Below are 13,607 nucleotides of genomic sequence, written 5' to 3'. Positions count from 1 at the left end.
ACAGGAGATGGAAACACGTTTTCCATAGACGTTCTGACATAGCGAACATTTACCTCACTTGACTGATTGATCAGCTGTTTCTGCTGTCGACGTCTTCGAATATTCCCATAACATGCATACAACTGTATTTCTTTCTCTAGATCTCTGGACTGCAAGTAACATCGGCATTACTAGTTGACATGAGAGAACATTTACGACTTACCCGATAGCAACACATTGAAAACCTGAAAACCTCTCTCCATTTTTCTCAGATGTGTGGTCCATGCTCGTTTGCAACCTCTACTTCCTGTTTATTACAGCCATGGGGAACGTCAACGTCTGTGAAATGAATTTGCGTAGCCTGTTTAATTTGCTCTACCCCACTGGATGGAAATTTGTTTGATTTGCATTTTCTTTTTTGCAACATTAGAAAAGTTCACTTAAAACTTGCATGACAGTTGGATGGAAACGTGGCTGCTAGTTTTTACTGGAATCCTCTTCCTCTCCTCCATAACAACATCAAGGAGCTGGTGGATGCTGGAGACCTTGGACTCCTCCACCTTTGTTTGAGGATGGTCCACAGATGCTCCATGGGGTTTAGGTCTGGAGACATGCTTGGCCAGTCCAGCACCTTTACCCTCATTTTCTTTTGCAAGTTTAGGATGTTTAGGATCATTATGGTGTTGGAATACTACCCTGAGGCCCAGTTTCATTAGGGAGGGGATCATGTTCTACTTCAATATGTCACAGTACAAGTTTGCATTCATGGCTTCCTCAATGAACTGTTACTTCTCACAGCTGGCAGTCCTAATGTTGCCCAAACCATGACCCTCCCACCACCATCCTTGTCTTTAGGTAAGACACGCTTGTTATATTCCTCCTCACCTGGTTGCCCTCACAGATGCGTTACAGCATCTAAATCAAAGGAGTTTACCTTGATTTCATCAGACCACAGGCCATGATTCAAGTAATCCTTGTCCTTAATCTGCTAGTCACCATGCTGCAGCTCAGTTTCAGGGTGTTGGGAGTCTTCTTCTAGTCTAGTCTAGTACCCTGGCTCCTGGGAAAGGTTCCTATAGTGGAAACATGCCTATCGAGCATTGAATCCCTAGATGCAACAGGCATTACCCATCCAGACCTTGTATAAAACACTTTTTCATGTCTACACTTCCATTATGCAAAATGGAGGTGCATCAAAAATAGGGCTGGATAGTAATTCAATATCAATCAATCAATCAATCAATCAATCAATCAATCAATCAATCAATCAATATATATATATATATATATATGTATGTATATATATATATATATATATATACACACACACACACACACATATATATATATATATATATATATATATATATATATATATATATATATATCGATAATAGAAAGGAGGGTCAGTAAAAAGTTCAATACAACAGTTGTCCATCCTTTTGCATTTTAACTTATCATGTAGGTTAATACTACAGTCATTACATCCTCCCAACCAATCACAAACACAGACCCAGAACCCTACGTCCCAGAACCAAGCTCCGCCCCCTTGAAAAAGTTCTTAGAGCACTCGTTTTCTTTTTTAAAAACTTGTAGTTTTGGTGAAACGTTTTTTGACTAAAGGGTTGAGTTTGAATTGAGTTTTTGTGTGTTCTGTATCTAAAAATAGGTCGCTAAGCAACACATTAAAATGGCCAGGGCTGCACTTAAAATATATGTTTTGAATTTGTTGATAATTATCAATATCGATCAATATCATTTTTCTTTTATCAATATGTTTTTTTTCTATATTGTCCAGCCCTAATTAAAAGCCAACAACGCATTACATTGACATGACAGGTCTTGATGTTCTATAGAATGAGCTTAATTTCTTCCTGTTTAGAACTACATATCAAGTTTTTCAATACCCTGATATGAGTAAACTGTGTTTTAAAGAATCTCTTCATCACATTTCACTGTAAGAAGAAAACTTTTTCCAGGTTGTAGACCCAGGCCTCTCTTAAACATTTACTGAAAGTGAATAATTTCAAGCAATGATGTCAGCATGGGTAAGCTAGCTATAAACACTCTGTCTGTGAAAGGCCTTATGTTTTCAGTTCAGCCTCTGCTGTTTACTTTGCTTTTAGGCATTGGCAGAGATCTATATTTATAGTTAGTGTTGGTCTTTGTCAGAGGGATCCCTAAAACCAGAATATGATGAATAATGATGCTTTAAACTAATGTTTGCATAAGCAGTATCTTGTTCAGTTTGTATTGAGGACATGGATATCAGACCTCAAACGAAAAACAAGACAAATGGATGTTTGGATAACTGTAACCGTGTATGATAAGAGATGGTTTACGTTTTAGTGGATCAAATAAAAAAAAAACAGTTTCCAATCATACAAAAAGGGATTGTTTTCTGTTTTAATATACAATGCGTCAAGTTGCAAATCCATCAGATGCCAGCACTTCTTTTTTTTGTACAGAAAATGAATTAAAAATAGAATCCAAGCTCACGTGTCATAGCTGGATGAACCAGGGTGACTTCTTAATATCTTTTTTAGTAACAAAGTAAAAAACGGCTCAGAAAATATTGTTCCTATTAGCAAAACTGTGTTGCCCTTTGTTTGTTTCCGGTTTCTCTTGCAGTGTCTAGAGAATAGTTACGGGCTGTGCAGACAGTGAAAACAGACATGACAACCCGCTGTTGGTTTGAAGAGCCAAATGAGGCACACATGCTCCATTTCCCATTGCATTCAAGAAGCACTGAAACAACAGCCAGGAAAAAACGAGTCATCCCAGACTTGAAGCCAAACAATTTGTTATAGTTCTTAAAAAAAAGGTTCTCGAGTTTAATATTTTTAAAAGATTTAATAAGAGGCAAGGTAACTTTGTCAGTTAGCTCATAAGCACATTTTTAAACGTCTTTTACAGCAGTTATTTCTTAAGAAATAACTGTGAGACTGCATGCATTCACAATGATTACAGGAAAACTATTTCACTTTCAGTAATAATTTCTTGAGCTCCATGTCATGTTAAATCACTTATTTTTACAGTGGCTGTGTGAATCTGTCACATGGATGCTCCCTGTTTTCTTCATTAGCCTCTGTCTGACAAATGCACGTCTTTGTCTCTGTAAAAGGTACAAGATGCCGGAGTGTGATGAAGGTGCACGGTCTCATGCTGCAGACACAGAGGACCCATTCGATGACAGACCCCTGCAAGGTGCCCTTCCTCTTTCACATCACATTTATTTGCTTCGGGTTCCTGCCCATTTCTTTTCTTGAGTACTTCTTGTAACAATGATATCCACCTATTTTCTGTGTGAATTTCCGATACACTTGGAAATTTATGTAAATTATGTTCCTTGAAAACAGTGAAATCAAACCAACGCAGCATTAATCTCTTATTGTGTCAAAACGGTTATGGTTTAAAGTTGGGGGCTGCCTCTCCAAACAGTGTGGTATGGATTTCAAATGAACTGTGTCGATCCCGACTTCCAACTGTAGGAGAAAGAGGAAAAAAAATCTCAGATCAGGATTATAACTGCCCAAATATGACATTACTCATAACAACGCCAAAGCGTTTAGTCTCACTAAATTAAAATCAGGTTTAACTCGGTGGAAGACACTCTGTTGTTGTATGACAGTCTGATGGAGAGGAGACTTGGGGCTGTCCATAATGTTCTGTAACAAACCTCTCACACCTTCACTGAACAACTAGATTTACGCTGAAATTAAATGACACCCAGGAGAACTCATGTCTTAATTAAGTGACATCTGAAGGAAAGTGGTTGCACTGGATTTAATTTTCAGTGTAGTAGACTAAGATGGGCTGAATAGAAGTGCATGGCACACATTTTAGACACCTTTGGATAAAACGGGGTAATGAATTGATGAAAGCATTTAATCTGAAGCCCTTGTGAGGATCTTGCTAAAGCCTCCCCTAAACATGAGAACTTGTAATTTACTCGGCTGACATTATTGCTCTGTTAACTATGTTTCCCCACTGTTTCTCTGTTATTTAAGGGCTGCATTGTAACTCATATTTGAATCCCCATCTGGCGAGTTTACAGAGTCAAGCATACTCCTGACTGTGCAGCAGATGTGTTGGGAGGTTTTTATAGAAGGTGCGTGTGTTGCGGAGTTGCATTGATAGCGGCTTCAGGGCGAAGGGGGCAGCTTAGGGTGTTGAGGATATTTTTATGTACTGTAGAAGTATTTTCTGAACCACCACATCAAAACCAAACTCACTGCTTTGCATAGTATTCCAACAGCTCAAACTTTTATCTGGTTTTGCCACCTTAGAGCCACAAATGTAATTGTATTTTATGAGTCAGTCAACCAGAAAGCAGGGCGAAAGTTTGAAGTTCACCTGTGTATAATTTAACCTTAGTTTTGCTACAGAACATCATGGTAAATGGCTTGTACTTGTATAGTGCTTTAACATTCACGCACACATTCACAACCTGACAGTGGTGAGCTGTGTTAGTAGCCACAGCTGTACTGGGGCAGAGATGAGGCTGCCATAAATTGGGGCCACTAGAAGTGTCTTGCCCAAGGACACAACGACTGAGATGGTCGGAGCAGGGGATCGAACCAGCAACACGCTAATTTCCTAACTTCTGCACCACTGTCGCCCCCCATTAGTGAATTTTAAAGCAGTAATACACCCCAAGCTGTGAATACCTCACAGAGCTCCGTTCAATCCATCTGAGAATGGAAAGACAACTTCAAACCTAAAACGATACGGCCGCTCACCTGGTAAACTGCCAAGGAGATCCTCGAGTAGAGGAGCAGCCATGTTGGGAGGACAGAAAATGTATGGGAGAGGATGATCTGGTCAGGGGAGACCAGAATATAAATTTTGAGTAGAGATTTTTAAAAACTCCGTCTTTGAGCCTGCATGACAAGACAGAGTTTTAGGGTTCGCCGGATCACGGCGCTGATGTCACATATTATAGACTTGGCCACGCAGTGGTGTTAAAAATGAATGCTGTCAAAGAGGTGCTGTTTTCGACGTTGTTTTTGTGATTGGCTTTTAATATGTGTCCAATTAATGTTAAACTGGACAACTTCACTAACCTATGGCATCTCTGGTCGTTTATTTCCAATCAAAGTTACCACAGCATGTCCGTCTTCGCTTCAGTATCGAGACTTCAAAGTAAAAGCATAATTGGAACATTATAAACATTGCCGCTGGTTCACAGGATTTTTATTTTTGTTTTGTTTTTACAAGCCAGCTACTCCAATACATTGAGGTGCATAGGAGAAAAAGTGCTTGAATGCCCTCTGTTTTACACAGACACCATGCTGTTGAACATCACTTTTATTTTGAAGGACTGTCTGGCTGACTATGCCTCCATGTGTCTGGCATGTTTAAAACAACAGTCAATGGTGAATTTACATGAGTGTGTGTGGATGAAAACTTATATAAAAGTCTCAAAGGAGAAGAGTTAAATTGAAATTGCAGCAACACCTGATGTTTATTTAAATCAATACCAGTGACAGTAGGGCCTGGCATCTCCCAGAGTGTTAAATACTGCGAGAGGTCTGGTACTACCCTTACCCCAGCCTATGTGGCAAAGACCTTGATCCTTGGCAATTTAAGGTGTGTAGAACAGTTTGTGCTTCATAAAGCCTAATTTTACACTTGGATGAAGGCACAGCAAGAGTGTTTCTTCAAGCTTGTCCTGTTATTCAAAATGCTAATTGGAATCACCTGGAGGGTGAGCAAAAGCATGGAATACATACAAGCAACAAGAAAAAGAAGACATAAAGCAGCAACATTGACAAGAAAGACATACTCAGAAAAGAATGGACATAAGAAAGCTTAATACCAAGAGAGAAAATACTTAATACAAACCTAAAAAGAACACTAGTTTACTGTGCAGCTGCATCTGAAGTGACAAGGAACACAATTGGGAGGGAAACATTTGCGCTGGTTAAGCTTGCCATTAAAAGCATACATCTGGGCAATTAAAAAGGAGCTACCCAAGGTGTTCAGAATTATGTCATAAAAGTTAACAGGTCTGCACTGCTCAACAAAGCTCCTACGTCTTTCCACGGGCCTCGGCTATGTTTCATTTACGAAATGTCTCAAAAACAACCAGACTGTCACCTGCATTCAACCTGTGATTGTTTATTTACCCTAACATCTGGATAAGACCAGAGGGCTGTTTCACAAAATCAAGATAGTGGATTACGATGGGATTTTCCAAATATTCTGGTTGTATTTAGCCTCGACTCGGTTTCACAAAAGCGTTTTCTTATCTGTGTGTTTTGGTATTTCATCAGCCTGCATTAAAATACCACTGATACATATTTTTTGTCAAGTACTTTTGTTATTTAACATTGTGATGGTAGTCTATACCATTATTAATTTCATAATTATCCATGTGTGCATTGTTACTGTTCCATTGTGTTTTTGTAGACTGCTATTTTTCAAAGTTTGACAGAAAGGCCTTTAATACCGTTTGAGGGGATTAGAGAAGTGGCTGAAAGAAGCAAAGGTGTTGTCAATCAAGTCAGGTGTTTTACCATTTTCCATGACCTATCAGATCATGGACAATCTAGAGGGCCCTGTTTGGCTGACTTATCCAGAACAAACATAGCACACCTTAAGTGTTCAGACTCAATATGCAATCTCTCTACCACCAAAGGAAAAACTATACAAACCATATGGCCCAGTGACAACAACTGCTAAGGGAAAGAGTTTTATGTTATTTCATATCTATCATGAATAGCCAATTTTGTTTAATACCAGATATCCTTGATTAACTTCTATTAGGTTTAGTTTCAATGCTTGATGTTTTTAAACACAAACAATATCAATATTAATCATTCATGCCACTAAATCTGATATATAGTGAAAATTGTTTCATCCCTCTACTGCTTTTCTTTGGGGAACTAGCGAGTTAGAATCACAGAATCTGATAGGTCAGAGAAAACACTTTTTTGCCATATAAGTAGCTCCAAACACATGTCTCCTTTTATAATTGTGGTGGTGTTTCCTTTTCTTAGTATAATATTCTTCAATTCCCCTTAAGCCTTATCCAATTTATCCATTGTAGAATTGTGAATCTGTGATCAACCTCATGATCTCCAGAAAAATGCTTGGGCGGGCATTTACCTGAATTAATTAAACTCCACGTCAAGTCTGGCATAGAGTGAGCATAAAGTGAACTTTTGAATGTCAATATGTATCAGTGGTATTCTAGTGCAGACTGATAAAAAAAAATACCAAAACAGAGATAAGAAAACAGAATCACTAACAAAACACGTTGATCTCTGATTGGTGTGGCCACTGACTGAACAGATAAGGCAGCAGGATTAACTAAACCCGGCTGTTAGCCTGGTCTGGAGCAGGCTAGCAGCACAGAATAAATTGCCATGGTAACTTATGTGCCACTCCCTTTGTGAAAGCAAGTCAAAACTTAATTCAGCCACATATCAGGAAAACCCTGGCTTAATCATCTATTTTGGTTTTGTGAAACAGCCCTCTGCACCCTCACCCGTAGCAGCTAACAGCTAACTCTTTTTAGAGAGGCGTCCTGCTAATTTACTGGTGTGGAGGCTTTTGAGGTGTTTCAACTTCACTGTACCATAATGACCCAACTTAGTGGTGGAAGTTAATTGTAGTGTGGTTTGTCTTTAATTTGTACCAGGCTGCCCGGAGGGGAAGAAGGGGGAATTCATTACAAGCTTGTTGGATGCTCTCACAACCGACATGGTGCAAGCCATAAACTCACCAGCCCCCTCTGGTGGGGGGAGGTAAGATGAAATAAAGAGCAACACAAACATACTGTGCATCATAGCTGATTCTACATGGATGACCACTGAACTGCCAACTAATCTTTTTTTAACAGTTTACTCACTGATGTACAATTTTTTTAGACACTTGTAGTTCACTGTCAGTCTGTGGTGAAATGCTATCTAGATAACTGATTTAAAATAGTTCAAATACTTCAGTGCAAATTTCAGCTCATTAGAAGAGCTCCATAGCGCTTGACTGCATGCCAGTGAGGTAATTTAGCCATTTAATTCAGATCTTTAGGGCACATCTAAAAGTTGCAGGGCACCGGTCGTTGAGGATTTGAGTTAAGGACCAATGAATTACATGCTTAACCTTAACAAAAGCAATGCTTTTTTGTCTCTGTGAGAAAGTTCCACTGATCAATACAAATGTTATTAGGTTAAAAATAACCAGAGTAGATCCAAAAGATCTACTTTTTTGTTCATGATGATTTCCTTTATAAAAGTAAAAAAATAAAATAACCTGTCACTTTGCGGCAGAAACAACTGCTATCAAGGTTTTTTTTAAATATGAAAACTTTTAAAATGGGAGTGAGTTTTTTACATCCTTGTTAAGGAATTTTATGATTTTCTTACCTGCATTTGAGCATAAGGTGCTGGTTTAAGGTAATGCCCCATCATCCCAGTCTGATTTAATCCTCAGCTTCTCAAAAAACATTATAACCAGCTAAAATATCATGGTTCCACAATTTACAAGTAATTTAGGTCCTTAAGCACCAAAGCTACCCAAGACCATGACACTACCACCACCATGTTTGACTGTTGATATAGTGTTATGTTTATGAAATACTTTGTTAGATTCACATCATATGAAATAAGGAAATATGCAATAAACATCAGGGTCTCTTATAAGATATTTTTACTTTTGCAATCAAAGCTACCATGCAAGAGAAAGCAAACACTTGATGCTCAAAGGGACAGTTTCTTGAGCAAGTTTGTAACCTATCTGGTTACATTAAGTCAGTCCCTAAATTACACAGTCTTAATCCTCTTCTCATTGTTAGCTCCCTCCAAACCAACTCCAGTTCTTTTATATACCGGTTGGTCAGACCATATTTTTAAGCTAAGAAACTTTAAGATTTGTAACTTTCCAAACTAGACAACCTTAACAGAAGAAACCTTACTATTGGTAAGTTTCCAAATGAAGTGATGTTAACATACTGCATTTAAAAAAGGGACAAAGCTCCATACACGCCAGACAAATTTCCACATGTGTATAGGGTCAAAGAAACCAGCAAAATGCATATTTCTAACAGACTCACACCTGCCAAATAACTCCTCCATGTATTCTATTTCTACCTAGTCTCTCTCTTATTGCTGAATCATGAACACTAACCTTTACTGAGGCAAGTGAGAGGTTGTCCTGGGTTCTTTTGTGACCTCCTGGATGACTCTTCCATTTTGTCTTGGAGTATTTTTTTTATTGGTCAGGTTCTGCTAGAAAGGTGAAGTGACAAAGCCTAAGAAATGGCTGATAGATGCCATTGACCATTTTTTCTAATATTGAATGGTTTTCTTTTGATTTGATCAGGATATAAAGCTTTTTGAGATCTTTCAGCATACCTCATGTTGTTAGACAGGTTCTGTCCAAGTGATTTTTTTTAATCTAAAGGTGCAACAGTAACCAGGCCCAGTTGTGGTTGGTAAAATTGATTGGAGAACTTTAAAATATGTAGTTATATAGTTAATTCATAATTGAACAAAGTAGGTAACTACTCTTTTACATAAGGCCAGATCAGTTTGGATTCCTGTCTTCCTTAATTAACAAATCGTCATTTGAAAACTTTATTTTGTATTTACTGGTTATCTTTGTCTGATAGCAAAATGTATTTGATGCTCAGATAAGTTAACTTTAAATGTGGTAGAAAATCAAAAACAAAAGAAATCTGTAAGGGAACAAATCATTTTTCACAACACTTTAATCCCATGTATGGATTTTTACATTATGCACTTATGATGCTGCTGTTTTGAGGAGTTTATGTCTGATTTCGGCTCATATTTACTTGAATAAGTATTTTAAGTGTAACTTTTCTCCCATATATCTTGTATAAACCCTTACTAGGTTTGTTGAACCTGATCCCAGTCACACGCTGGAGGAAAGGGTGGTGCATTGGTACTTTGCCCAGCTGGACAACAATGGCAGCAATGACATCAACAAGAAGGAACTCAAACCTTTCAAGCGGTACCTGAAGAAGAAAGCTAAACCTAAGAAATGTGCCCGCAAGTTCACCGACTACTGTGATCTGAATAAGGATAAGGCTATTTCGCTGCTGGAGCTGAAAGGCTGCCTCGGTGTCAGCAAAGACGGTAAGAGAGGAAGACGTTTTCTGAGGGAGAGTGGTTCAGTGTTTATTTTTTGTTGAACTTTGGTATCCTCTGAATTAATATGTACCTTACTGGTATAGATTTAGAAAGGGCTCTATTATAAATTATTGTTTTATTTCAGTGGTATAATCTAAAACTATGTAAAAAACAAAAATAAAGCTGAGAGATAGCTTTTTTTAATCGGTTGTTGAACACTGGTTGGCTGTGCCCTTTTGACAATAGATGATTAGTTTGTCTTCACCTCTAATAGTTGACATGACTGAAACATACAGAGAGAGACTCTTTCACCATTTTTGATTGCATAATTCTTCTTGATCACCCAGAGTGCGGGGCTTTACCTGATGTGCTTTTACCCTGCTGGGTTTCACCAGGATTTAGGCAGAGGGTCCATTTCGACCTTCTAAGGCATTTTTGGGTTGATTTGTTCTCATGTTTTTGATCATGTGAATCCTAGTGATGATCCGTCTTCAGTTTTTTTTGGTACAGTCTGCCAGATTTATATGTAAAATGTTGTGGAATTGCAAAGAGTCCATCAGCTGTGCTATTATACAAAGTACCCAGATCCTTTAAAAGTTCTGTCTATGAGATCCTGAATGCATTTTTTTCTGGAACATATTCTCCCTAAACTTCTATTTACCCTAGCCCATTTTCTTTGACCGTTTCCACTGTTGAGTCCAGAGTGCAGTGATGCATACCAAGTTCTCGCTCAGTAGCTGAGCGTTGCAGAGTCACCTCCATCATGTAATAAAAAGCTGAGGTTTCCAGCAATAGCTCTGCAACCCAAGATTTGATCACAGCAACTGCACTTTATAACTTACAAAGAGTTCCTACAAGCTCCACAGAAACGTGTATCTGTGACAAAGTTTTAAGGGATTTCACCAACACACACATCTGTGCTTTAACGCTTCTGATGTTAGAGCTGAGAAGAGACAGTTGCACTCAGGGTAAAACCCGTTGTTCTTGCCATGAACTTGTGATCATTTCACAGTGGTCACACTGTGAAACTATCTTGTAAGAACTTCAAAGTTAGAGGAAATTTGTAACATTTTGAGCCTCATTTATCTAGAATGAGATGTGTCCCAAAGGAGCATTAATAGTTGACACAAATGGCTTTCACTCATACCTTAAAGGTTAATCTTACACCCAAATTCCACATCCTCTGTGACTACCCTGAACGGCAGTGGACAAGCTCTCCATCGTTCACCATCAAAATACGGAACAAGTCTATTTTCTGCTCCGTTCCGGTCCGTCGGACTCTAGTCAGAGAGAAATAGCCCACTATTTTCTACTGAAATTCCTATAAAATAATGGTGAAGCGTAGGTTGAAATGTCTATTAACGTAAGCTAAAATGCAATTAAAGTATTTTAAATACTAAAACATATAAGGTTTTGGTGGCCAATGTAGTCGCCCATTTTGGTGGAAGGAAAAATATGCTGAGTGGATGTATAATCAGCAACAGAGAACTTTTCAGACGTTGGATTTGTTTCCGGCTCCTTTATATCCCCTTTTTATAGCGTGAATTCGTACCTCTTGCTCGTGCTCTCCTCGAGCTTTAAGGAACTCATAGCGGAGCAAGACGGAGTAAACATGGAGTGACAACAGATGAAGTAGAAGTTGCTTTTCACAGACTCACGGAGGCAGGCTGGAACAAAGCGGACAAGTACAGGAGCGGAGGATGTGGAATCTGGGGGTTAGGTGTATCTAACCAAGGCAACTATTCCAGTTAAAGTTTCAGCAAGATATCATAAATTCCACATGCTTACATTTGTGATTATAGTACAAATTTAAAAGCTTTTGTTCAGGATGCTGCCCATACAACTAATTGATCTGTACACTCATGTTGAATACACTTTTATTACATTCCAATTAGGCGTGTTTATTTATTAGATTAAAAGGACCTATTAAAAATAAAGGTTCTTTAAGCAGGTATTAAACATTCTTTTCATTAAGCCCACTTTTCTGTGTTAAAAATTATTTATTTTGTTGGTCTGATGTAATATTCTAAATTTCTGAGAAATGAAATGTTGTGTCTTTAGCTGTAAGCAGAACATCGTTATAATTAACAGAACTAAAGACTTGAGAGCATCATTGTGTGTAATTAATCTGTATAATGTGTTTCACTTAGGGAACTGAGTTAGTGAGATAAATGAACTTTTAAAGCTATAGTGGACAATCTTATTTATTCTTCGAGTTACAGCACTTTCATACCAAAGTGCTGTTTTTAAAAGAGCATGCCACATGATTAAGGGAAAACCACTGCCAATTAGTGTGGCACTTGTGAATTTGTTAAAAACAATTAAGTTGGGTCATTTTCTCACTAACTACTTACCCTTAAATTAAATATTGTAATTTTCTGTATTTTTTAGGTGTTAATGCGTTACTGCATTAAACTAGAATTTATTTTAAAGCACATTTTTATCGAGAGTGCAATAACTCCAGAGGGTCCTGTATATCTTGACAGGCAGGGAGATAAAAAGATAGTTAGAATGCTCACTATAAAATAAAATAAACATGAATTTGATTCCTGTTATTTTCCTCTTTTTGCAGGGAGCTCATCGACAAGTGGCAGCCAAGGAACAAGGCAAGGAACAAAACTGTTAAGTAAGCAAACTAAAATTCATTTGCCAACACCAGTTAATGCTTTAAGCACATTTGTACAGTGCTCTGGGATGTTTCAAATCAAAACTTAACCCTCATTTAACTTTTATTGTAAGAATATTCACAATGGAACTGCAGTGAACTGTTAATTCATATATGCATAGGTTTATTTTATTTATTTGTTTAATCTTTAGTTTACCAGGTAGGTCGGTTGAGAACCAGTTATTTTTAATGACGACCTGGTCAAGAGGTAGCATCATACAGCAGAAAAATCATACATACACACTAAAGAAAGTTCCCATAAGACAACATAAAACCACTTTATCCCTATTTACATTACATACATGTAACATTGACTAAGCAACAATCAGAAACTGTTACATTTATCAGAAACAACAGTTTTTACTGTTGGGGGTAGTAATACTCAAACTTTTAATGGTTTTTTTTGTAAATTGTTCCAGTTATTGGGTGCAGTGAATTGAAATGAAGTTTGACCAAGTGATGTCTGGACGCGTGGGATGGTCATGGTTATGATGTTACGGGAGTGAAGGTTGCGAGTGCTGTTTGAAATATCGATGAGAGTCTGGAGGTATTGAGAAGTTTTGCCATTTACAGTTTCATAAATTAATTTGTACCAGTTTAACAGCCTGTGGGAATGGAGTGATGGCCAGTTAATAAGTGCATACAGTTAGCAATGATGAGTATTGAAGGGTGAGCCAGTGGTGAAACAGATTGCTGAGTGATATATGACGTCGAATTTGTGGAGGAGAGATTTGGATGCAGTTCTGATGTCACCGTAATCGAGGATGGGGAACAATGTCATTTTGATGAGGTTGTGTTTTGCAGAATGTGTGAAGGATGTGAATATTGAAGGAGAGTGTATTATCGAGCCATATACCCAGATATTC

At 38.0% G+C, this 13,607-nt stretch overlaps 1 protein-coding gene across 5 annotated transcripts in view; it reads left to right on the top strand.

The window, feature by feature from the left end:
- smoc1 (SPARC related modular calcium binding 1) overlaps positions 1 to 13,607 on the top strand; it is a 92,790-nt gene that overhangs the window by 66,484 nt on the left and 12,699 nt on the right. For 4 of the 5 annotated variants that reach the window (XM_012872322.3, XM_012872320.3, XM_012872324.3 and 1 more), the window contains 4 exons: positions 3,104 to 3,186; positions 7,628 to 7,733; positions 9,838 to 10,082; positions 12,649 to 12,682. In XM_012872322.3, coding sequence (XP_012727776.2) covers positions 3,104 to 3,186; positions 7,628 to 7,733; positions 9,838 to 10,082; positions 12,649 to 12,682 — 468 coding nt within the window. Of the gene's footprint in view, positions 1 to 3,103; positions 3,187 to 7,627; positions 7,734 to 9,837; positions 10,083 to 12,648; positions 12,703 to 13,607 lie in introns of all 5 variants that reach the window. The other variant, XM_012872321.3, reaches the window with a different exon arrangement.

This window comes from Fundulus heteroclitus, chromosome 19, assembly GCF_011125445.2.
Source record: "Fundulus heteroclitus isolate FHET01 chromosome 19, MU-UCD_Fhet_4.1, whole genome shotgun sequence".
Classification (NCBI taxonomy): domain Eukaryota; kingdom Metazoa; phylum Chordata; class Actinopteri; order Cyprinodontiformes; family Fundulidae; genus Fundulus; species Fundulus heteroclitus.
Note: the sequence above shows the minus strand (reverse complement) of the source record. Positions and strands in the feature narration are given on the sequence as shown.